The sequence below is a fragment of the Dunckerocampus dactyliophorus genome, chromosome 7 (assembly GCF_027744805.1).
Source record: "Dunckerocampus dactyliophorus isolate RoL2022-P2 chromosome 7, RoL_Ddac_1.1, whole genome shotgun sequence".
Taxonomy (NCBI): Eukaryota; Metazoa; Chordata; class Actinopteri; order Syngnathiformes; family Syngnathidae; genus Dunckerocampus; species Dunckerocampus dactyliophorus.
Genome location: NC_072825.1, coordinates 23,261,113 through 23,287,704, shown reverse-complemented (window position 1 = coordinate 23,287,704; position 26,592 = coordinate 23,261,113). Strand labels below are relative to the sequence as shown.

The following is a 26,592-nucleotide window of genomic DNA, read 5'->3' as shown; positions in this document are numbered from 1 at the left end:
TCACCATACATTAAGTTGTTTTTAAGTTTCGCTATTAACAGCGGTTAATGTCTTTCTATACATGCGTAGTTAAGAATGTGTTGATGCTTTCCATTTTGGGGATTTTTTTGCAGCTTTATTGCAAAAATTACACAACATACACCCTGGAAGTGAAGGAGTGAAAACACTTGAAGTAGTCTGACGGTAGTTACCTTCTTTTTACACTTTCTGCACTTGGGAAATTAATGCTTGAAAGCGGAGCCGTTTTGCTTTTTCTTTGGCTTTTTGCGTTTTTTCTGGAAAATAACACTAGTAGGTAGTACAACCCCAATGTTTTACTATTAATACAGTCGTGTGTTAACTTATTTTTACACTTTGTACACAGTTATGCATTTTTGGGTACAGTGTTCCCTTGTTTATAGCGGGGTTGTTCCCAAAATAGCCCACAATCAGTGAAATCTGTGAAGTAGCCAACTTTATTTGTTTACAATTATGCGTTTTCAGGCTGTAAAACCCCTGACAATACACTTTAAGAACTCTGAAAGTTCAAATTTAGTTTGAATTTTAATGATCAATCTACTAGATTGGACACCATAAGTTATTAAGTGACTCACCATATCCACTGCTCTGACCATGCTTCGTCCTGGCGCCGTTCGGCTGTAGTGTTTTTGTGTCGTTAAAACATGTTGCTCCTGCCGTCGTCCTCCTCCTCGTCCTACTCCTTCAACTGAAGATTCATTTAGTCGGTTCAGCTTCTTCTTCTTTTACTACAATTGCTTATTGGTGGTTAGCAAGCAGCTCATGCAGTTTGGTAGCACGAAGGGGATTGATAGACAATGGTCTACAGCCAATCAGGACGCAGAATACAATGGGCGGGTTTTCCCTGAGCCAATAGGGACTGTTGTGGTTCTATATTTGGCAGGCTATTGCCTGCTGTGGGTTCCTAATTGCTCGTGCAGGCAGGTAAACACAGACTTGGTGGTACTGCACACAGTGGACAACACCCTCTACTGGTAGCAGTAGTAAATACAATAACATACACACAACACAGCGCTGATAAATGGCTCTAATACACCACAAGGACGCAGAAATCAATGCGTGTTCATATGCTGTTATAAAAAAATATTCAAAATTGCACTTAATAACCCGCCAAACAGCGAATCCACGAAAGGTGAACCACGATGTAGCGATGTAGTGACAGAAGTTACACGCTTCAGTGCCACGGTAAGTTAAGGTACAGTGTTTTGTCACAAGGGAGATGCATAAGACACATTTGTAAACACAACTTACTGCTGCATCATTAAAGATAGCTTTAACCTTTAACTGTGGATTGACTTATTTTTACTCTTGTATGACTGTTACATTTAAAAAATGCCTGTGTAGTTAATGAGGGTTTGCTGGCGACCATTCATAATATTTTTTGAATTCCAAAGAATTTAGAGGTTCCACATAATTGGCAGCAGGGAAAGCATGTTCAGAAGCTAAGGAAGCTAAGCTAACGTACTGTAATATCATAGCGTTCTGTCTGATTAATGTCAGCGTAGAGCAAAGTTTTTCCAAGTGCCGTACACAATTCCTAAAGGAAACAATAGCACTAAAACAACATGAGGGTTTCCTGGTTGGTGCATTGTACTGTAGACCACTGCAGAGTATGATTCAGATCATTACATATTGTGGCTTTAATTCTAACATCAGCCAACCGAATACCCCAAACCTTTATTTGTCAGCTTCTGTGAGTTATGTTAGCAGGAGATGACCTCAATTAAGATGGACTTGCTTTTGAAAATGGCCTACGTGGACATTTAAGGATGTGGACCAGCAAGGAAGGCTTTAATGGAATGCTGACAAAAGGCCAGTTGGAGAGGCAATACATTTGCTGTGAAATCCCAGGCGATGGCACATAAATAAGGCTGTGCTATTCCTGACAGAAACTCTCCACAACGCCGCGTGCTGATCTATGTCACAACGACCTGGTGAAAGTGCAGCACGAACAGCTGACAGCTTGATCAAGATGAAGTCTCCATAGCGGTGTACATCAAGACTTCACCACAAGCCTGTGGGGTTATAATAGGACATGAGGATGCATAGACAAGACATTCCTCGACTATGGTGAGCAGGTATCGCTGTGTAAGTCTTCTCAAAGCTCTTATTTTACAGTAACACGATCACCGACTACAGTGCAAACCCCTGCAGAGACATACTGCACAAACATGGCCAACATGCTGAAGAATAAATAGAATGTTACATTATTTATATAATATTTAAATTGAGGGCATTTGAGTTATTATATGAAATTAAAATTTTTGGCAGTGATTTTTTTTTAAAGTAACAACTACATATATTTTATAAACCAGATACCACAGTAGCATTAGCATGTTAGCTTTACCTTTGTTAAATTTTGCTCATATTTCCACCAGGTTTTTTATTAGTGCGAGAAAGATAGACTTTATTAAAGACTACACTAGCACATTAGCTTTAAGTTACTTCAAATTTGTTTCATATTTCAACCTTGTTTTTTAATAATAATCAAAAGATATATTTTAAAAAATAAATACTAGCATCGGCATGTTAGCTTTAAGTTAGTTACGTTTTGTTCATGTTTTTTATAGTGCCAGTAAGACACACTTTATAATATACTAGACTAGCATTAGCTTTAAGTTTCTTCTTTTTTAATAGTAATCAAAAGATAATACTTTATAAAATAAATAGCATTAGCATGTTAGCTTGAACTTATTCAAAAATGTGTCATATTTAAGTCATATATTTTTGATAGCGAAAGGAAGACGTTAAAAGATACATTACGCTAGCATTAGCATGTTAGCTTTAGGTTTTCATAACCTATGTTTCATATTATTTCATTCATATATATTTTTCATAGCAACAGATTTTTAAAAAGGCTGTTGCTATGAAAAACAGCATTAGCATTAGTATGTAAGCTTTAAGTGATATTCGACAGTTTTTAAAAGAAATACGCTAGCATGAGCATGTTAGCGTAAACTTAGGTAAATGTTCCAAATTTCAGCCATGTTATTTTTGATCGTGACAGAAACTTTACAATAGAAGTAATACACTAGCATTAGCGTAATCCACACTTCAGTCATCTTCCTCGGCAAAGCTCGTCTATTTATCTAGTATTCCAGATATAGTCCAGATGTACAGTATCTATCTAGGCGCAACTTTATGGTTGCAAGTATTAATTGTCGATATTGTGGTATCATTAGTGTAATTTAGTGGTCTGTAGATTAATGGTGGGCTGACATTTATCTGGGAAACATTTTATCTTCATGTTAAATTGCAATAAAAGGACCTGTATATTCCCAGAATATGGCAGTCTACATCGAAACGGACGGGGGCTACAGTTGACATCCATTAAGGAAATCCATTATTGTCACATAAAAATGTAAGGCAATATTTAGCCTTGCTTGCCTTTGGCGACCTGACCCATACTCGGACAGTAAATGGAGGACTCTGAGGGTAAATAGCAAGCCAAGACATCTGTAAAGAAACATTCTTGTTGAAATTTAAGTATTAAAAAGATAAAATGCAAAATGATTGGATGACATACTGTTGTCACACATATGTCACTGAATGATGTGTGACAAATCACATTGTTCCACTGCGGCCATTTCCTGCCCTAAAACAAAGCATTTGCTCTCGTCATACAATGCGCGTCCCACGCAGCATATTCAATAACTAATTATGGTAATTCATTAGATCTCCAATTAGCAGAGAGGCTTTACGGCCTTGTGCCATACTGTAAAGAGCAGGATTTATGTCGCCTTTGAATGTCACCCAGAGGACACGAGACCCGCTCATCACTCAAGAGGCACAAACCCCAGATGCTGGCGCAAAAAAGGAAGGAACAATACGTCCATTTTCCTTCCCACCGTGTGTCACAACCTTGAGAAAACCTTGAGCAGGCTTCCTCGCCTGCCAAAACACTGTGGTACAACTCTGGTATTTGAGCGAGGAAGGCTGTAAAATGATATGTACAGTGTGTGCGTAACCTCGGCAGAACGCACCAAGCGAACGCTGCCTCGCCTGCTGTCAAATGGCCCCTCAGAGGGTGATAAGGATCCGTGCTATCAGAGTGGCTGTGTGCCTTATTAGTGCACCTCAGGCACAGAGCCCAGCCAACCATCTGTGATCCTCTGCCCAGCAAAGTCTCTCAGGCACTATAAAACACATCCAGACCCCTTTGAAAGTGCTGACCACATGAATGAATCTTTTTTTTATATTTTTTTTTACCAATAACACATTTGAATTTATCGGAAAACTGACTGAAACCATCTGATATTGACAGTCGTACTATTGTGTCCGACTGCTAGACAAAAAAAGGGGCAAAGGTTACTTAAGCCAGCTAGACTGGCGTTAGAAGCTCTATGACCTTCACGGGGTCTCTATTGCCACCTTGTGGCTTCATTATAAGATTAAATAGGAAGAATTGCTCATTTCTCTACTTTTATTTATCAAGGTTATTCTCAACATGAATTCCATACATGGTGGATATGAGAGGGAATGCCAGGTTATTAATGAGCATGTTTTTGTACTGAGCAAACTTAAAAAAAAAACAAAAACAAACGCTTATTACCATTACAGAATGAGTTTATAAAGCATAGAGCTCCAGCAGGTAGTCTTTGGGCACAATTCCAATATTTCCATTCTTCTCTCCAACCCACCAACCATAGTTCTGGTATTCCTGGAGAAAGACAGATGCAAAAATCATTGAGGATGAAGGGTAGAAGCCAAAAAAAAAAAAAACATTTTATTTTTACTGAATATCACAATCAGTGACAAAGCATTCACATTTCTGGTTGAATTCATTCAGTGATTTAAGTGTTTCACAAAGCCAACACGCACACATTTTACAACTTTGCTTTTCACTATGCCGTGGAACGTCTAGAGAGGGGGTGGCCAAATTTTTCTCAGCGAGGGCTGCATACGGTAAAATCAGCGGATATGGGGGCCACTTTGGTATTTTACATTTTGCAAGCCAACCCATGTAGATATGCCAACAAGTTCTATATAGTTTAAAACAATAATAGCCTGCATCTCTGCTTTGTGTTGTAGGTGACAAAAGTGTATTTTAATTTTTTTCTCCACTGGTCGTTTTTCTATTTTTGTTGCTGTTTTTCCAATTGTACAAAAACTGTATTTCAACTATTTTGTCTTTTTTTCCATAACACTGTGGCTTTATTCCCATAATAGCTTGACTTTATTCTTGTAATATCCCAACCTAATTTTCCAAAAATTACTACTTTTCTTATTTAATAATTGCATAGATTATTGTGACAAGTGCATTTTTTCCCCTCATAGTATTCCTACTTTATGCTTGTAACGTCTTGTGTTGTTGCAATTTTTTATATTATGACTTTATTCTAACAGATCTACTTTACTCTCGTCAAACCGCTGCTTTTTTCCCCCCATTTTTCTTGTTGTTTTTGTTAGTTTTCTTGTTTGATTGTATTTTTAAAACGTGTCGGGGGCCGATAAAATAACAGTCACGGGCACCAAATGGCCCCCGGGCCGCACTTTGGACATCCCTGGTCTACAGTTCAACCCCTATGGCCAAACAATTTGTAATTCTACCAATAACTGTTTGGATGGCTATGCCTCTCAAATAACACAAAACTTTGTTATTGGAACTGTTGTCATGCGTGACGCCACACTAGACCTTATGAAAGCTCAGTTCCTTGAGCTTCAAAGGATTAACTCGCATGCGTTTTGCTTTTTCTTAGACTTGTTTGCAACACTTGATCCAAAAGAAGGACCAGCTTTAACAAGGTAAGAAGTAAAGACCATGAGAAGAGATTAGAAGAATTGATATTACAGTAGCAGTGGTTCCCCAAGGTTTACAGCTTTGGGAGGGCACGGGACACCAACACCTGCATGTTTATTTCTGTGTGGGGGAAGTCATAGTGTTGGGGTTGGGCTGACAATCAATACATCCATACTAACACGTACACGCATGCACACATGCATCCGACTGTAGTGCAATCTCCCCTCCACGTTACGTTTACATTTCAGAAACATTCATAATAGAAATTAACAGAAAATAATCCACTAAGTCAGTATAAAAACAATAAATAATGCGATCGATTGTAAACACACGACCATAGAAACGGAAATGCTATTGTGTAAATAAGATAAATATGATAAAGCTATTTGATTTGCGTCATAAAAAGACAATGTATATAGACTTGTTTTATATGAAAGGTGTCCTTAAATTACTTCTGCTGTGATCACGCGCCATATACAAAACTGAGTGCATTTTTCACAAGAAGAGATCAGGCGGACACAGTTTTCTATCTTTTAATCTTTTAGTGATAAAATTGTCTGGAAGATGTCACAAAGTACAGCATGTCGGACCTCTGCTCTCAAGGTAGGAAGCAGGAAGTTCTGAACTAGGAAGTGCCTACCAAGTTATACAACGCTTGAGTCCCACCCATGCAGGGACGTTACTCTCTCCTCAGTGGATCAGCGTGTCATACGATGTGTTAGCATTGTAGCTCATGTCAATCAAGGGTGTGATAGTGTGTGTGTGTGTGTGTGTGCACGCTAGTGTGCAAGTGTGGCGGCCTGCTTGATAAGGTTGACAAGCAACCTGTCTGTGCAAATTCAAATAAGAGGGCATTCAAATAACAAGTCTACAGTACTTCTATTGTATAATTCTAACAAAACTCTAACAAAACAAAATAAAAAACAAATTAACTTGACCTTCTTGGGGGAGCGGGGGAATCCGGGGCCGGCCCGCCCCCTAATATAATGGTAGGGTGAGTTGTTAAATGTTGATTTCAATGTTCAATACTGCCTGTGCAGTTAATAAAAATATTATGACGGTGACAGTTCGACACTGGAACTGATCTTTTTTAATGATATTATTTCCTATGAGAAAAAGTGTTTCCAAATGCAACAAATCTGTGGTTGACCAGTGTCCCGGAACAAATTGCCCTCCACCTTGGAGGTTCCACTGTACAAGTATTTGATCATTTTTAATGGCACATTGCAATGTTTTCTGCTCACCTTCATCATTCATCATCAACTTCACATTTCCTCCTCACGCACACATCCCCTTGGTGCACACAAAAGCCTCAGCGTGCGTAAAAACCATCACTTATAAATCACGGCAGGGTAAAGTAAAAGCTCCTCTCCGAGTGGCAGTTAGCGATGCAAAATGCTAGGACAGCGAGGAGACATGCAAGACCCTCTCTTTGACCAAGAGCATGACCTCACATCAAAGTCTTTCACAGGACATGAATCAAGTGAGGGCTCTGCAAAAGGCTGAAGGAGCAGGAACCTGCACAGTGTTGGAAAAAAAACAAAGCTGACCACATCTGTGTCCACTTATAGTGTCAACGCTGACAATCAAGCAGTCACCCCAACGTAGTCGTGAGTCCAAGAAACCAAACATTTTATTACTATCATTCTGCAGTGTTTTGCTAGATAGATAATAATGGACATATTTGCATGGCATCTAGGGATTGCGGTGATGCATTAACAAGCATTGCAGGCATCAACTAAAGCCTTTTTGTGGCATTTTACTCCATGACAGAATCTCTCAGCATTCATTCACAATTTCTGAGGAAAAGGCTATTTGTCGTTCTGCGATCCATCCATTTTCTATACCGCTTATCCAACTGGTTGCAAATGAAACATTGCCCAACGACACATCCACTAAATAAGCATGTCACATGATAAAAGTGACATTTTATCACAAGCCTCCTTGTAATAACAGCCCTGCGAGTGTGTGTTTGTGTGTGTGTGCATACACATCACAACTTCCTGCAGCCAGCCTTTGAAAGAGGCAACACCTCATTGTGCAGTTCTGGCTGACAAATAAGTTGTTCTTGAGTGGGTGCGGGACACAACACAAGAGCACAAACACACACACACAGCTGCACACAACTAATGGCACCCTTCGCTGACTTCACACACTTTAGCGCACAGTAGCCTCGGTCAGCAAGTAACGCTGCCCTGTCGCTTTAATACCTCCATCAAGAGAAACAATGTGTTTACAAGCAGCAATTGTACAACATGTGTTAAGAGGGGAGATGAATATAAGTCATGGTAACACCCGCAGTAGAGGCATTATGTTGGGACAGTGTTTACATTTTATCAACCATTCCAGCCACTTAAAGGAAGTGAGACGTTACTTTTCTCCATTAGTTTTATGTGCTGTGACTTGAACCGGGGAGGAGGGAGGGGGTGGGTCGGTGCAGCATATCTGGACAAAGCACCCCGCTCCCCCTCCTCAGGCCCTATAATCAACACTCTGGGCCGACTGGGGGGGTCCCGCAGCTGTAACACTACAGCTATTTCTGCGCTGTGGAATGGGGGAGGGACAAAAAAGGGGCATTGGGTAGAGGAGTAGGGAGTGGTTAGTGGAGCAAGGAGTCGACTGTCCCTCCTGCTGCAGCCCAGACAGGTTTTATGGTCATTGCCCTCGCAGCGGGCCGCAACCCCCAACACCAAGGTTCCAGCTAATGGCGCTCGCAGTCCGAGTGAAAGGGCAACTTGATTCTTGGCCCCTTTCTACACACAAAGAGAGGAGTCATAAAGAAGCATTTGGCCATTGAGCGCTGGAACGTCTGTCTGCTTTGTTTCGTTTGCTGCTTCACACCACTGAAATGGCCGTTATTCAATGAGTTGATCGGCAGAAATGATTGGCACTGCCGTAGAGCAACAAAAGTATGATTTCATCTTAAGAAAATAGAATTTTATGTGCTTAATAGTAAAAAATAATAATGTAAACATATTTTCAATTAAGTGTGCATAATTTACACAGTGTTCAAACTTACTTACAAAATACATTATTACATAATTTATAAATCTGTGTATTTATTATTGTGGTTGTAGTTTGTATACAGAGGAGTTTCATTTTACTACCTTTAGCAAATGGGTCAGTTTGAAGCAGTGCGCCTGCGTACAGTACACCACTGCAAACTACAACCACAAATAACAAACCTATCGTGACATTAATACCTCTCAACAGTGTCATCAAACCTCGGCACTATTATCTCAGTAAACGCTGAATTTATGATACTTGTATCTGATTTAATTAGATTGCATATGTGCATTCCAATTATTAATTATTTTAATTATAATTATTTAATTAATAACAATACTGTAAAACATATTTTTCGATGCACTTCGAATATTTCACCTTTCTAGTATATTTTTTTAATCATTGCAAGAGAGCGCCACTAGATGGCAGACTAGACTATGAAAAGAACCTGGCATGCTGTCAGCAAGTGTGGTTGACAACATGTCTCAAAGATCCATCCAGTCTCACTGGTGCACATTTCACACACTGAACTCAAACCACTGACGTGCAAACATATCCCTGACGTTCCTCATTCGTCCTGCAATGTGCAAGCAAATGAGTGTGTTGAATGTAGCATGACCAAGTCCAAGTCATTTCACATGGACTGGTTATGAACAAAACACCCCTGTTTAGTTGGATAATTAAAGCAAAGAATGTCCTCTCAGTCTAGCTGACAAGCCTCGGAAATTGGACGTCCACTACACGTCCTCGCCCTGCTCTGAAAAGCGTGTCGGACTGAGCCTGTGCTTCCTGAGAACACACATTCCTATTTGGCGAGGTGAGGGAGACGTCTGATAGGTGTGTGGGCTGGAGGCAGCAGCGGAAGCACGGCGAGACGCCCCACATGAACGTGATGGAACGACGCGGCGAGCCAACAGCACTAAAACAGTTTCCGTCGTGACACATTTAATCCCCATCAGAGAGCCAGAGGCAGACTCCAGCCCAGTCGGCCTCAAGCCAGCCTTCAGCCATCCAGTTCCAGGCGCAGGGCCAGGTGCTGCCAGTAAAGGATATGAACAGCCTGTTCCCCCAAGGACCTCGGAATAAGTCCCTTCAGGTGGTCCTCACTCAACAGCTTGCATTGCTGTTGAGTGTGTGCATTAAAAAAAATATCTTCATTCTAGCTCTTATAGACAAGGTAGGTATGTTTTGATTACCTTGCTCAGTATATAAATGGTGTCTCCACGCTTGAAGGAGAGTTCATCCGGGTGGTCCCCTACACAGTCCCATAAACCTTGGTAGTAGTTCAGGTAGTCTGTACTTGCATCTGTACAGAGCGTGATAACATAAGAGGTGCTTTATTTGGACAGTAAATCAATCTTTCACAACAAGATGGAGACATGAAGCAAAAACTTCAAGGAAGTTTGTTAACATGGCTGAAATCTATTTGTAGGGTTACATTCACTTCTACTTGTTGCACATGCTAGGAACTTCCCCTGCAAATATCACTTCTTCTTTCTTGTACTTTCTGGTCAACCATGAAAAGTGTTGACACTGAGTGTATTCCACTGGCGACGCTGCATTAGTACAAGGGCCACCAGAGGGCACTGTTTTCTTTATTGCACATTGCATTGCATTTTACGTTTAATACAGAGCAGTGATTGAATAGTTAAAACATTAGGAGTGTCCCGATACAACTTTTCACTTACAATACAATACCGATATCGCAGCCTTAAATATTAACCGATACCAATATTAAGCCGACATCAGCACGAATCACACAAGCTTTAAATATTAATTTTGTAGTGTGGAATATAAGAAAAGCACCAATCATACTTTAAGACTTATTTTGTAGTGTGGAATGTTGGAAAAGGCTTAATCAAGTGATACTACTCAAACAGAGAACAACAGGCATGAAAACTCGCCAATTTACTTCTTTATGCATGTGGCGTATAGTTTTATCCACAATGTAGTGGCAGCTAGGCATAATATAGCAAGGGTCGAGGTGCTCAATGAAACGTTTAAACCTGATATTACTCACTACCGAGAGGGACACCCTCTTCTTTTGCCGTCCCGTGGGAGATTTTCACGATGAGGTTGGTCGTATTAAACTTCCCAATTCTCTACCACCATGGGAAACTTGTACATGAAAAGTTTTGCACTCAGCTGCAAGGTCTTTTTACAAGCACGTCCTTGTGGGTATGCCTGTCACAGTAACAAATTTAGCTTGTCAATCATTGTACTACAAATTATTGTTGATAATCGATGTTATTGACAACATTTTTGGAGACAAATTTTCATTAATTATATGGCATAATAATGGGAGTACATCGTATCAAAAGCAATAAAATTGTATTCGATTAATCGATTATCGTGACAGGCCTACTTGCGGGCATGGCTAGCATAGCCAATTATTTATTTGGGTTTTGAGGCTCAAATGAGTGGGCCCCCCCACATTCTGCCTGCCAACAAGTAACCGCACAAATGTGTGGCATGAGCAGGAAAAGTAATCAGAGCCATTGGAATGATTTGTTTGATGGGAGGAATTTGCACTGCTGTTGGAAAAGAAATTTGAATTTAAAAGGAATTTTTTTTAAAAATCACATCGCCCCCATACTTTTCTATATAAAAAGGTTACCAAAGTTTCCCATACATACATTTAGAGCAGCCCGCCACGAATAGATTTGTTCGCCTTTGCTCATAAACACATTATAATGAGACATGGCAGCGTAACTCTTCTTCTGCTCATACACACCTGGTCTGCCAGAGAATAACAAAATGTAGCAGGAGGGATGTTGGCAGTGTTGCCAACTTAGCGACTTTGTCGCCCTATTTAGCGATTATTCAGACCCCTTTGTTCTGTTTATCGCACTCGAGTCAATTCTAGTGACTTTTTCTGGTCTTTTTGGACGCTTTTTACAATTAACATAAAAGCACGTTGCACTCTTCTCAACAAGAAGCCGGTGCTTCTGTGGTCTCCCCGCCCACATCTAAAATAACTCACAGGAGACTCTGTCTAGCTTGTGACAAAGAGAAGCAAAAAGTGCATGCACATGCATCATGGCCAGTTATGCAGATTAGACAGCTACAGTTACACACAACACCCCTTCCCCCAAATAGATTGCAGTCAGATAGGAAATACTGGCCACTATTAGTATTATACTGTCTTTGTGTGTGTATATTTATACCTGGCAGCACCTCATAGATGTCTGTATCAGGTGCAAGTCCAACATCATCATACATTAGTTGTTCCACATCCTTTTCCACATCATATTCTTCCTCCTCCTCTTCTTGGATGATACCAGACATGTCTACACACACACACATCAAAATAACCTGACTTAGAATTAAATCCAATGTGAATTCTGCTTATTACTATAGTTATTATCTATAATCACCCAAACCTTTTAAAATAAGGTCTATGCATTTCACCCACTCCTTTGCCTCTTTGGCTGATGACGCACAGAACTAATGAAAGGACAGGTATGAATAGGACAGTCACAGCTAAATTATTCATGTACCAATTAACATAAACAAACATTGCATTTATGAATCTAAAAAATGTTCCACAAGCAACGTAAAAACATTTTAAATATGCATGACAGGCTGACATTGAAAAAGCAGCAGCCTCACATGAACACACATATTTTCCTAAGAAAAATGTAATGCACACGAGTGCTTTGCCAAGCTTCACCATATTTACAAAAACAAAAGCACGTCAAACCTACCTGATAGTCTCGCTTGTCTGGAGCTGATATTTCAAAACAAAAATCCTTCTTGGAGTCTTTGCGCAAGCCGTTGTTCGTTTTGACATTGTAGCCATCGATGCTGAACTCACCTTTCTGCTGCTTGTCTGTCAGAACGGTAACAATGTCACTGTCAACATCCCCGAACACGCACACAGTGTCAGCGTCACTCTTAATTGGACAGGAGTGGAAAAAAACACCAATACCTTTCTCGTGACCATAATAGTAGAAGGTACGATAGCTTAGGGCGCACCATCTCTTCTGCCACTCCTGACCAAAAAAACTGTGATCTGTTGAGGAGAAGAAACATCCCTATTTTGGTCGGTGCAAAAATCTAAGTGAATGGTTTGGGTGCTTGGCATTCATAAACACACAAGCATGCATAATCTGATGAAATTCCAATACAACAGGTGGCATATCTGATCTTTTGATAACCTTATATGAAAACACCTGTATGTATGCTGTATGATGCAGTATTACATCAGTACAAAGTACAACCAGAATAATAAAAACATTGCTAAATGAATACCTCTGCCACCGTTAATCAAAATTAAGCACGCATATTTTGTAACGACAGATTTTCTGACACAGCTTTTCTTGGATATCACTAGATTTTACAAGTACCATATGTATTGTATTAGAGACCACACACCCTTCCTGCGTTTCTCGAGGTATCCTGACATAAGGACAGACTGCAGGTCTTGCGCCGCCACTGGTGGAGACTGATGGCATCCTGAAAGACAGTTACGGGAAATTAGGGCCATGTACAAAAACATTAACTCAAAATTTCACAGCGCTGTCATTCAACGTGTTATGAGTTTTCACATCAAAAATCCAACAAGATGTTCTGACAAAACATAGAGCCAGATGATGGTTGTGAAAAAGTTGTGGAGTGTGCACGGACGTCCCTGCACTGCTGTGTCAAAGTTGCTTTGTGTGAAAGAGACGCCATAAAATTGGCAGCTGCTTACAGGCCATAAACCCCCACAACCTCAAATCACCGCTTTACTTTGACTTCCCTGACATGGGAATATATTGTACCGTACACTCACCAGCCACAACATTAAGTACAAGTACGCTATCTCAAGACCAAGTGTGTGGGTGTTGCAGTATTTTTCCCATCTCCTGGCTAAATAAGGAAAGCAAAGCATTAGAAACCCATTTTAACTCCCAGCATGAAGCAGTATATTTTTTTGTCATTTGTTTTGCACCGGTAAAGTATTATAGTGATATTCTTGACTTATGAATGAATGTGTCTCACTCTCACTCTTACTTTCTTTGAAGGTTATTTGACTTTACTCAGTGGTGGGCAGTCAGGTTCAGCAAAGCCTTGTCTGCTGGCCTAAATACTATGAGAAACACTGACCTACATTTACAATGTACGTTATAGTATTTCTTCTTTCTTCTTGTATTAATTTATTCCCAAAAGTCTATTAGCTTCATTTCGGAGCGTGTGCTGCACTGCTCCCAGTACGTGTATGTGTATGTTTATGTATGACTTTTTTTTTCAGATTTCAGCTTCTATGTGTGGCCATGTCAAGGGCAAAGGCCTTCTGAGTCAGAAGTGCTGGTTGATGTAACTTAAACTAGTAAGTAATGGGGATGTTTTTTTAACCAATCTGATTTCAGATTCGCCTCACAGAGCCAGCTAGCTGGCGCACAATAACACAGAATTTTACCAACCTCTGATTGGTTGATCAGAGCAACCCTGTTTGACAAAAAATCAGGCAGCTCCCACCGGCATAATGCTCAAAGCTACTAGCAGAAATGTAACTCGGGTGTATCGCAACAACGCATTCGAAGAGAAAGGTTTAACTGGGTTTCGTTTCATTTAATAATGGTATTCATTTCCAACATGCAAAATGCCTCTCTGTTTGTACTGCCACGCCTTGTTATATTGCGTTTTAGTATATTACATAGTATAATTACGACGTGAGAGTCTTAAGAAGTGGACTAAGTCAGTTAAGTCCCCACTGAGGCCCAGTTACAAAATGCACGACCCGCCACTGGTTTTACTCTATTATAAATTGATGAAAACTTGATTATTCTGACACTACCTTTAATGTACAGCAGGATGAATTTTATGCGTAATTCTAAAATTTTACTTTCTCAAGTAAAATTAATGCCGTTTTTAATGCACTGCTATATAATTGCTATACCAGATGTGTACTCTCTTGCTTTATTTGGTTGAAATGTGCTGCCTTATATTTTTATGCCTGGATGATATTGTAACTGCAGCCAAAAAAGAGACAAATTTCCCTAAAGGGACAATAACATTCATCTCACACTGCACCCATGCTAACTCCAACCACATTAATTAACATATTTTAACATTAATTGTTCTGTCTATAGGTGTACCTCATATTGTGGCTGTAAGTTGCAAGAAAAATGTATTTACTGAGTGGGTAAATAATTGTTACAAGTACATTTTAGAATAACTTGTTACTGGTTGTTGATGTTTATTGATTGAATTATTGTTGAGTGCCTTAAAATAAGTACAGTATAGATATAATTGTTTAATCAATTAATCCAATGACTGAGTGAGTGATTAAAATCATGCCGTATTAAATAACTAGCGACAGTATATACATGACAACTGTTTAAGTGTGTCAAAGGTTAATTACTGAGAACTCGCACCTAGTGCAGGCCAGCTGGGATCAACAATCAGATAAGGGAACAGATAGGCTGACTCGAGCCTTGAGATAGGCTGGGGAAAGGAATGTTTTGTTTATGTCAACAACTACAGTAAGTGTAATCAGCTGCTGACGTCACACAAGCTTCGTCAAGGAATCCAGGAGAAAGGTATCTTTGGAGAGACTGGCGCCAATGGTCTGAGGAAAACAAGTATAACACGACAGATGGGACTATCGATCAAAGAGGAGCAGGGAACAGGCGCATGAAACGAGGTCTGAGGCTTCGTAGAACTGATAAAATATTCTGTCTCACTTATTTTTCAATACATTTTGTAAATCTAATTTGGTGTGTGTCTTCTTTCCTTCTCATAACTGGAGATTAAACACGTAAGGGGGAGTTGAAATTGGCTTAATTAATTTTCTAAAGTGGTCCTTTGACCTTTAGTAGGTTGTGGAGATCTTCATCTCCAACAAAGTCTATACACTAGGTTCCCAACTTACAAACACAATTGGTTCCAGACGACCGTTCACAAGTCGATTTGTTCGTAAGTCGAACAAAAGGTAATTTACCAATGATATAGGTACTACACGTACGTGTATACATATACAGTATATGCATATGTATGTAAATATGGGTTTGGATGTATTAGTAATATTAAACGATGATAATTAATGAAAAAAACAATAATAAAAATGATATAATAATACGTAATGATAAATGTTATTTACCTTTGAAGAGGAGTGGTTGAGCATACGTCGTTGGTGGTAGTGGTGGAGGAGGAGGAGTTATTGAAAAAAGTAAAAATCATTGTCATTGTTAGACTCTTCTAAAAGAGGTAGTGTTCTGTGGGTGGTGTAGAATAAGCAGGCCTAGTAACTCTTCATAACTTTACCAGCTCTGCTGGGTTGTATCATACAACTACAATTTAGCCTTCCACTCTCTGTCGTCTTCCTCTCGTGTTGGTCCCATTAGCAGTGTCACAGTGCCCTCTACTGGTCAAGGATGTAGCAGTATAAATATGGAGTTACTACAAGGCAAAATACATGAAAATATAGACCAGTCAGCTTGCGTTCATATCTCCGAATGTTCGCAAATCGGATGTTCGTAAGTAGAGAACCTAGTGTACAATAGCATCGAGAAGCACATGTATTAAAGCCACTATACTGTACTTTCGGTGAAGTTTTTCCTCAGACTTCATCAAAGTACATCAGAGTATCTCTGAAACATAAAACACACTTGTGCAGTAAAATGGGTGGCAGGGGATGCTCCCAAAGTGTGTTGCCAAGTTACAATTGGAATGTCTCTTTGACTGTGACACACCAACTCACTTTTTATTTAAAAGGGAAAACTCCAAGAAATGACATTTTACAGCTTGTTTACCCTCAGACGTCTCTTCTTCCCTGTCTGTGCGCTCAGACTGCAGGGAGCCTCCATCGTTGTTGCTGCTGTCCACCTCGTCCTCGTCGTCACCTGTGTCATCTCCACCTGTTGGGAGTGTGATGTCCAATGGGCTATTCAACTAAATTGTTCTGTGGTTAGTTCATCAAATGGCTAAGATAGTCCAAAAGTTATAAGGTCAGACATTAAAATAGAAGTAATATGGTTATGGTGGTCAAATGTCCTGTATATGACAGGAGCAGTCTGCTGTTTTTAAGTAACAAAGGCAAAAAACTCTAGTCAAACATCCTCAATACGACACTAGTGCTCTCGTTTTTACGGTACTACAGCAAAAACGCTAGTAAGGATCCTCTACAAGACAAGCGTATTTTTAGCACTCTGCTGCAAAATGTGCGGCCTGATGTCATTCAAAGGTTGGATTTGGCCTGTGGGCCACCAGTAGAATTACCAGGTGTACAGCATGGGTCAGCAATATAATAGCACAACAGAAGCTACATTTACACATACACACTTCTTTTTTATTGCAGGACAACTTTGTCACAGAGGATGTTTTTACAATGACAAATAACCATGTATTATTATAATTATTATTATTAGTCACAAATGTGGAAGAAAAATTTTGTGTCAACATCATAACCCCATATTTGCAACACAAATGTTGATTTAAAAAACGAATAACTCACTTTTATCCTTGAAATCTTGAGGGAAGCTGTTATGGAGACAGTAGATTTGTATTAATGCCAGACCGATAGACAAGTAAGGTAGATCAGGTGGTTTGCAAGAAGATTAAACTTGTTGCATCAAACTTTGTACACGTTTCAAAAATATCTAAAAGTTGGATTGACAGACAAGGGCGGCGACTTGTAGAAAAAGTATAAAAGATGACATGGTTAGTTTACTGTTGTGCACAAGAGTTTGATGTTGAGATACATAATAAGGTCCTTTTCTACCAACATTTCCAGGAACCTTTATTACAAAGACCTTTTCTACCATTTATACGATAGAACTCTTGGTAATCTGGGTGGTTCGCTTTTGCACGACACCTCAAAGTTCTGGGTAATTTACAGCATTAAAATCATGCACCTTGATGCCATGTAAATAAAGAGACAATATTGGGTCAGTCTTACATTGATCATTTTGAGTCACAGACTCAAAGTCCCGCTAAATATGTTGCTCTGTAAATACGCTTCAAAAGGTCATATGTCCACTTCTTTTACTCCATTGTCCATATGATCAAAATGAAGCTTGTAAAAATGAAGTATGGTAAACAAGTTTAAAGCCACACGCTTAAACATGGCGGATGAAACCAAATTCTGCAAGTGTGTTCCAACAATCAGAGTTCTTCAGCACACGGACTTTCATTGAAAAGTTCCCGGGCTTCTGAAAAACACCCACCTCGCTACTAGGTACATTTTCAGGTAACATTTGGGCTCTGAGAAAAGTTTTTTTTTTTTTTTTACACCGGGTAATATTGGTGGAAATGCAGCTAGGTTTTTCACAGGTAAATGTGAAATGTGAAAAGTTTCTGATATACCTGTACATAGATCGACTGATACACTGATCAACAGATAAGATATCTGTAGAGAGACTGATAAATTGATCAACAGATGGACTGATTGACAGATAGTCAGTCAGATGACTGTTAGACTGACTGATCAACAGATAGATAGATAGATAGATAGATAGATAGATAGATAGATAGATAGATAGATAGATAGATAACATACCCCAATTTAACGTCTTTAATCCGTTTAATGAAGGCTTCTCGCTTATCTTTAGCCTTCTTGCTCAGATTTTCACCTTTCAGGCCATCACAGAGGAAAGCCTCCAGGTCTGAAAATACAAATAGAAATAAAATAGTCACATAATTTGGTGTGGTGTCATTTTCCCCTTTGTAAGTGGTTGATTTTACACCGGAAAAATAAACAATGACTTGATAATAAACTCAGGTGTATGTGTGTATATAAGTATGTGGAACTTAAAAGTAACAGTCGTTCCTTTCCTTCCTCTTTTCTAAAATGCGTTCCGAAAAAAAGACTATCTGAGTCCCGGGCCACGAAGGACAACACCTATGAAGTGTTAACAAGTGGTTTAAGAAACTGTTTTACCTGACAGAAGCGTCGTTAATTCATCCGGAAGGGCTCGCATGGCTGTGTTGTTCAGGCAAGCACAGTCCAGACAGGAGACCAGTCACGTGATGCGGAAGTAGCGGCAGCCTCACGCGCACATAAACGCGGAAGTTAATGCGCTGATTATTTACTAGTGGACACACACACACTTTCACATACTTGCACACTTAGGTTTATGGGCACAACGTCCTTTCTATGCATGCTTACGATATATGAGACAGCTGCTGACTGCTTGATGCTTTAATGGGGCTTGACGCGCTAATAAAGTCATGCAGCACAATACTATCGTCATATTTTACATTGATTCTTGCTCATATCTACTGTGTGCTCATTGCACATTTGTCACACAGAATAGTGGAGGGGGGCATGGTCATTTTAGTTAGCATATGTAAACATAAATCCAAATTATTCAGTTAAAAATTGTCATTATAGAACTATAACATCCCACTGAATCTATACTATATACAGTGGTGATCATCAAATGATCATAAGAAGCATCACACCGAAAACAGTTACTGATATTTTGCTTATAGTATACTTTTTGTACATTGATTATACAAATATAATCAATACAATGATTCATTGCAGTTCTACGACACAACTGCAAACTCACCATCCATCCTGGATATCTACTGTATACTGCTTGTACGAGTCACAGATTTGACTTTGGGTGAGAGGCAGGCTATACTCTGGACTGATTACCAGTCCATCAAAGGGAACATATAGACAAACAACCATTCAGACTCACATTCACACCCATTAGCCTAACATGCATGCTTTTGGACTGTGAGGAAGATGGAGTACTCAGCATAAACCCACAAAAGTACATGCAAACTCCACATAGAGGTGTTCCAAATGGAGATGTGAACCGGGATCTCCTACCTGTGTAGCAGACAGGCTAACCAAGGGGTGTTCAAAGTGGGGCAATGGGGACATTTGTGGCCATCGGCTGTATTTTTTTTTCTTGTTTGTTTATTGTTTTTATTCTAAAATTAAAATGTAACAAAAAAACACAGAAACAGCAAAAAAAAAAAAATCAGCAGTCATTTTACAATAATAAAATAAAAATATTAAGAGGAAAAAGTTATAATTTAACAAGAAAAAGTCAGAATTTTACAAGAATAATGTAATATTATGAAAAAACATTTTATTTCATTAGCCTGAAGTTGAAATATTAAAGAAAAAAACAAATTTTAAGTCATGATACTATTAGAAACAAACAAACAGGAAAAATTATGTCATTTTAGTTGAAATTTTAAAGAAAAAAGGTTTTTTGTAAGTCATAATATTATGAGAAAATATGGGTGTCACAAGAGCTTGTGTCTCACAAGATTAAAACATGACAAGATTTCTTGTTCAGAAAAAAACTTGTCTTGTGGGCACAAGGCCTGGGACGATAATAAAGTACTGTGATTAATTAATCACACAATAAATTAAAATTAGCTTGATAATTTTGCCAGCCCTCAATATATTGCCATGTGCATACATGTCTGTTTTCCTCCTCTCCCACCTCCAAACAGACAGGAAGAGAGTTCACTCTGTGCATTGGTTTCATCACCTTGGCCCGTTTGTTCCATAGAACAATGGCATGAACGGAGTGAGCTCTTTTGTCAGTTATACAGTCTCTTTGTCTCCGTGGGCGGAGGTGCGAGCGTACGAGCATACACACAGAGTGCAGAAGAGTGTAACTGGTAGAACTGAAATTAATAGATTACAATATATTGTCATATATATATATTGAATTTTTCATTGTACTTTTCTTAAAGGTAATGTTAAAATCTCGTCTCGTCTCGTCTTGTTTTCATAGTCCCAATCTCATGTGCCGTCTCGTGAACATAAGGATCCCAAGACACCACGAGTGTTAGAAATCCCATAATTTACCATGTTTTGTGTTGTTTATGCTTCACTGGTACTGTTTAGATTTGGGCGTTGTTTTGTCCCACTGTGTTCGGCCGTCAGTGAACGCACCGCAGTAGTGTGACGTTGCGTCAGTTGAAACGTCTTTTTTATTACTTCTCCGATTCTGTACAGGCACCACATCCTAGTTTTCCTAAGTTAATGCTGTGCGTGAATGCAAAAAGGTGAGGTTTTAATTCTGTTGTTAGAGCTGTGTGAGCTCTATTGTACACTTTCGTTCAGTGTAACTCTTGTGTTTATTAATGCTAACATTAGCATTCAAGCTAACTGTATAGTGATTTATTATATTAATACGAATCATATTGTCTTAATTTCCTTATTGAATTCTGTATTTGATGTGCCTTTGGCTAATCATTATGTTTATGTGTAATATTGGTTACATTAATTTACTGTTTATTTATTCAGTGACATTTTGTATTCTTTGTATATTGTTACAGTACCACAGCATAAAGCCTTATAAAGACCACAGTTTCCCAGTGCTTGCTGCCGCTTATTGACCAAATCCACCAAACAGAGGACAACTTGCCGTGTTCTTTGACTAGAACACACATCTATACCTTTGACCGCTCCAAACCAGTGCATCCTTGGAGACGTCTCAACACCCTGAGAACCCTCTCCGTTTCAACGAGAATGAAATCATAGTACTATGGGAATAAAGTCATAATATTACGAGAAGAAAATTTAAGAAGATGATTTAAGAAGAAAGAAATCTTTGGAAAATTAAAAGAAAAACAGCAAAAATTTTAGAAAAAAAGAGCGAAGTAGATGGTAATAGTAGTCTTTTTCACCTATATCACAAAGCCGAGATGCAGTTTTTTCTTGACATATATATAACTTGTTTTACAAAATATCAAAGTGGCCCTTGCAGCCTTCCATTTTTCACTATGTGGCCCTCAAGTGGAAAAGGTTTAGACACCCCTGTACTAACCAGTATTCCACCTTGCTTAAAACCCTTTGGAGTCCAGGGCAGGATTTTGCATTTTTTCTACATACTGTACTTTTTTGTTTACCTTTATGTCTCACCTTTAAAACTGTTCATTTTCGGCTTGTTTTCCTTTTTCCAGTACAACCTTGTGTGTGACGATTCAGCTATTTTTCCATTCTGACATATAGTGTATTAAAACACTGGGCCTAAAATCACCTTAGGACCAAAAATCACAGTGGGAAAAAAAACTGAATTTTTTTACTGTAAAAATATCCAACATGTGTAATAAACTCTTCTGATAATGAATGATTGAATACAAATAGAAAATGTATAATTCAAACAGTCATCGACAAAAAAGTCATTTACACAAACACCAAAGTTAAATGGAGTGATAATGATGACACAGCGAATATTATGGTTTTACTTGACCGATTGACACTATTTAAAGACTTGTATGCAGTGTGAAGTCTGCACTTTCGACGCAAGTTGAAACAGAGCATTTGTGTGGCTGCGTCATCAGGGTGCGGCACTATCCCGCTGTGCCGGCATAGACCACAGATTGGAGGTCATCGACTCCTGACAATTCATTTAGGAATATGTTTATCGTAACAGTTGTCACATCATCCTGATTGGTTTTTTTTTAGGTGTTTAGTTTGAAAATCGCCTTCCGATTGACTGGCGGCCAGTACAGGGCATATCCTGGGATAGGCTCCAGTGCACCCACGACCATAATGAGGACAAGAAGTAGAAAATGGATTGGTGGAAGTTAAAATGTGCTTTAAATGCTACTGTGTTGGGTCACATTACATTGTAATAGCCTAGCATAATACCTAATAAAGTGTCACACATTTCAGCAGCTGCCGTCCACCCAAAAATCCTCTATTTGCATCTGAAACGTAAAACATATGCATTCAGCAACATTCATAAGCATGAAAACTAATCCCATGATGGCTTTCTTTAAAGATGACACACATTTGTCCTGTTGCAGCCAAAGAACGCAGCCTGCCGCCGTATTGTTTGTAAAAATGTCACTCATGCATTATTCATCTTTTGACAGGCACCATTCCGCAGTCCAGGTGACGAGACCTGTAGCCTTTGAACTACCTAGCCTTTTGTTGGGCTGCAATGCGAGCCAAATGTCAGTGCTCCTCTGCAAGACCATCTACAGCTTATGGACACGAAAAGCTGTTTTCTCTTGTGCTCCAACCACTGAAAGCTTTCATTTTCTTCTTTTTGTTCAATTGCAATACCATCCCAAACACTATCCAATGTCACATAAGGTTTAGATTTATCTTCAAATCCTCTGTGTCCATTTAAACCGTGACCCCCTCCTGACCTGGCAGTAGTTCCTCCCAGTTTGGAAGGAAAGGAGAGCCAGCTTGACCTTTGAACCGTGTGTGTGTGTGTGTGTGTGTGTGAATCCATTGACATACTTTTTGTTTTCTTAAAAATGATCCTTCCTTATATAGACAAAATGTCAAAATATAGCTCAACATTGTGCAGGTTTCAAGAATGATATCAGCAGAAGATTTCATGTGTTGGATTTTGAAAATGTATACTTATTATTTAAATCTTGAGTCATTAATCCGGTCCAGAAGGTCCACTCTAACCGAATCAATTTTCCCATAAGAAATAATGTAAGTCCAATTAATCTGGAAGCCAAAAATGTTAAAACAACATGTTTTTATAGTTTTACAATTATAATTTTACATACAGAAAACAAGTCAAAATGCATATAGATACATAGAAATGACGAATGAAACCATATTAATTCAAGTTGACTTTTACCTTCATTGAAGACTGTTGCTAGCAAAGACACGCATTGGCAGCGAGGTCAACACAGACACCACCTTCCTGTTTTGCTATGAGTTATTTCTTGAATTCAATTGTTCCTCGCCTCAAGTCTCTGCTTTTCTTTTGATCACGGCTGCAAAGTAACCCAAAATAAGCCAAAGAAAGTTGCAAGTGCCAGCATTTGATAAAAAAGATGACAAACACAATTGAATTGAAAAATTAAATCATGGCAAAACAGGAAGGTGGTATACGTGTTGATCTCGCTGCCACATCGTGGCTTCGGCAACAAGAGATCTTCATTGAAGGTCAAAGTAACCATAAATCTTCATTTATCCCTTTTATTCGCCATTTATATGCATTTCAAATTGTTTTACTCATGTAAAACTCTAATTGTTAAACTCTAAAAACATGTTTTGTTTTAACATTTAGCAACATCGGCATCATAGACGGGCAACAGAGCTGACTTCCGGTTCCTGTTTTCATGTATTAGCAAGCTGCTAACAAGGACATTTTCACTCATGCAGTGTATTAATAACAAAACAAGACGTGCGCCACATTGTACATTGACTCCAAAGTGTACACAAACCAAGGCAAGATTTTGGCGTAAATTTTCGATGTTAACCAAAAGATAGGCTAACAAGGGCGTACGCTAAAAAGGTTGTGCTGTATATTGTTACTGGAAGTTGAAGTAGTTAGGACAACATGGGCGTTAGATATGTGTTAATGATAATTTAACATGTAGGTCAGGGGCACCCAAAGTGCGGCCTGCGGGCCATTTGCGTCCCATGACTCATTTTTATTGTAGAAACAAAATTCTGAAAAAAAAAGCCCAATTTAAAGAGAAAAAGCTGAAACGCTGAATAACTATAATAATTGCACAAAGCTTTGCTTTTAAATATTTATTACATTTTTTAACCTTTTTACAAAATTTTAAAATATATATAAAAATATCAAAGTGGACCCCTGCATTTTTTGATTTGTCAGGATGCAGCCAAAATGCTTCGGCTCCAGTGAGATTTAAAGTGACAGCAGTACAAAAACAAAAATGCCTGTACAGTGTATGAAATAAAATATCTCAGTTTAAATGAGAACTTATTATAATGAGTAACTTGCTGTAACTTCAGATTCTCTTTAGGGAGAAAACATGATGTTTTATATTATTATGTTTCATATAAAATACTCATTCATATTCATATTGAACAATCATTTGTGTATGAAGATATTTAATTTAATTTAATTGAAGACCTTTAATTCATTCTAAACTATATTGTAGCTCGTTAAAAGTTTGAAGGAGTACAATAGAGCAAGGATTGGTAATTCAAAAAAGGCATTTCATCGCGAAAGAGGCAGTAAACAAGCACCCTCGCTGCTGTGAGTTTTATTGCCAATAAAATTTAATTAGAACGCCAAGAAAAGTCGTAGTTTTTGCCCTGCTTGACTCCAAACAGGAAAATCTAACCGCAAATAGTCTTTGTTTAAACATTAAAAGTAAAGCACAAGCGTGCATACGACGAAGTAAAAGACATTGTCAGAAATGAAACTTAGAAAAATAGAAATAGAATATAAAAAAATACAAAAATAATTATTCTATTGGCTGTATCTTGTGCAAAAAAGACAACTACGTGGATTACAATCCATATAAAGATTTATTACCAGAAGATTTTCGACAAAAAGTGAAAATAGAGAAAAAATCAAACGTAGTGCCCACAAACCATTTAAGCTAAATATACTGCTTTTTAAAATGTAACTTACCTTATTTGTAATATCTGCGTGCATGAAAATAAAAGTACGTTTAATAGCTCAAACTGTGCAGGTCCATCGTTGTTAGTGTTTCTGAGAAAAGGTCCAAAGTCTGTGGAGATAAAGGCAGTGGACTTTGGCCTGAGAACGAGGAGGCGGGTGAGTAAAGATGGAAATCCCGCAAGGAGACGTCGGTGCCCGGGGAGAGATGATTGTGCAAGCCCGGGGAGGGTTCATTGTCTGGGCCTATTGTGGTCGCGCACACGTCCACATGAGAATGTTTGACATTTTTCTCACTTGTACACAAAGACACATCATTGTCCTCATTGTGCTGTGAATTTAAAGAATTTTGCTGGAAATACCTCTCCCCCCTGGCGGGGAGCGTCCCGTCCTCTTGTCCCACAAGATCGTCCACATATTTACCCTCACTGTCCCGGTTCTCTTTGAAGTGAGTCTGCCTCTTGTGCTTCATCCTCCGGTTCTGAAACCACACCTTGACCTGCTTCTCGCTTAAATCCAACAAGGAGGCTATTTCCACTCGCCTGGGTCTGCCCAGGTACTTGTTAAAGTGGAACTCCTTCTCCAGCTCCAGAAGTTGGGTGTTGGTGTACGCGGTCCTCAGTCTCTTGGACGCCGCTCCACCACCAGAACCACCCTCTGATGTTATCTCTGGTGAAGCTACGGAGAGAAAAAAATGAGAAATACAATGCAAAGATGAGGTGAAACTTGTGCGAAGGCAACAGAAAGGAGAAGATTTATGAGCTGAATATGTGCAGATGAATGCCAGACGCACAATCCATCACTCCATGGTCACATATGAAGAAGATTTAAATCAAAATCCAAACAGTGTCAAAGGAGGCGCCGTGCATGCATGCAGATAACATCATGAAAGTTATTATCAACATGGAAGTTATTAACGTGGAAGTCATCAATCATGCTGTCTTGCCTTGAGGGGAGACGTGCGGTGGAGAGGAGCCTGCAGCAGCAGTCTGGTGCCTTCTAATGCTTTTCTTCTCCTTCATCCACGGGTACTCGCGGGCAGGGGACCGTGCTGCGCCGTGCACCGGGCTACTGCAGCACTTCGCCGGCAGCTGTGGCTCGGATCGACCATGGAGGTCAGCGGCCGGCGGAGAAGGAGGAGGAACAAGCGTTGAGGTCTTGATGGATGCGCTTTGGAAGGCATCGTGGTGAGGGAGGGATGTCAGGCACTCGGCGAGTGATGGTCGACTGTTGATAAAGCCACTTTCAAGGCCAAATTCGTAATTCATCTCGTCCTCGTTGGTCTCGGATAAGCTACTTTTAGGAGGTTAGGCATTTAAAGTTGAATAATTGGATTGCTAAAGTGGATATGGTCGCTAGGGGACCTCTAAGCTGCAGGAACTGTTGCTTTCAGGAGGACATTAGAGCTATAGGGTGCAGCTTGTCACATGATTGCATCTGCCCAATGACAATTTGGCGTTTTTATCAAAAGAAGCCAAGGTCCAAAGTCCCCCCCCCCATACCACCCACCCCCACGCTTGTGATTGAGCGAGTTAAAGAGGTGACGCCTCATTCTGTGCACTATTT

General features: G+C 39.3%; 1 protein-coding gene across 6 annotated transcripts; it reads right to left on the bottom strand.

The window, feature by feature from the left end:
* Positions 1–4,417: 4,417 nt before the first annotated feature.
* On the bottom strand, positions 4,418–26,391 carry skap2 (src kinase associated phosphoprotein 2). Of its 6 annotated transcripts, none has more exons than XM_054782543.1 (12): positions 25,039–25,099; positions 22,323–22,381; positions 18,249–18,354; positions 17,205–17,230; positions 16,504–16,608; positions 13,142–13,222; positions 12,696–12,779; positions 12,472–12,596; positions 12,148–12,211; positions 11,932–12,054; positions 9,961–10,070; positions 4,418–4,678 (listed from the first exon to the last, which is right to left on the bottom strand). In XM_054782543.1, exons 2-12 carry the CDS (start codon positions 22,339–22,341, stop codon positions 4,586–4,588), a joined length of 936 nt encoding a protein of 311 aa, XP_054638518.1. In that variant the 5' UTR covers positions 22,342–22,381; positions 25,039–25,099; the 3' UTR covers positions 4,418–4,585. The 6 variants fall into 6 exon arrangements, 5 of the variants coding, with proteins under 5 accessions (XP_054638518.1, XP_054638513.1, XP_054638514.1 ...); XM_054782538.1 differs by lacking the exon at positions 22,323–22,381 and adding an exon at positions 18,630–18,780 and having other exon boundaries at positions 4,419–4,678; positions 25,039–25,114; XM_054782539.1 differs by lacking the exon at positions 22,323–22,381 and adding an exon at positions 18,630–18,737 and having other exon boundaries at positions 4,419–4,678; positions 25,039–25,090.
* Positions 26,392–26,592: the final 201 nt, after the last annotated feature.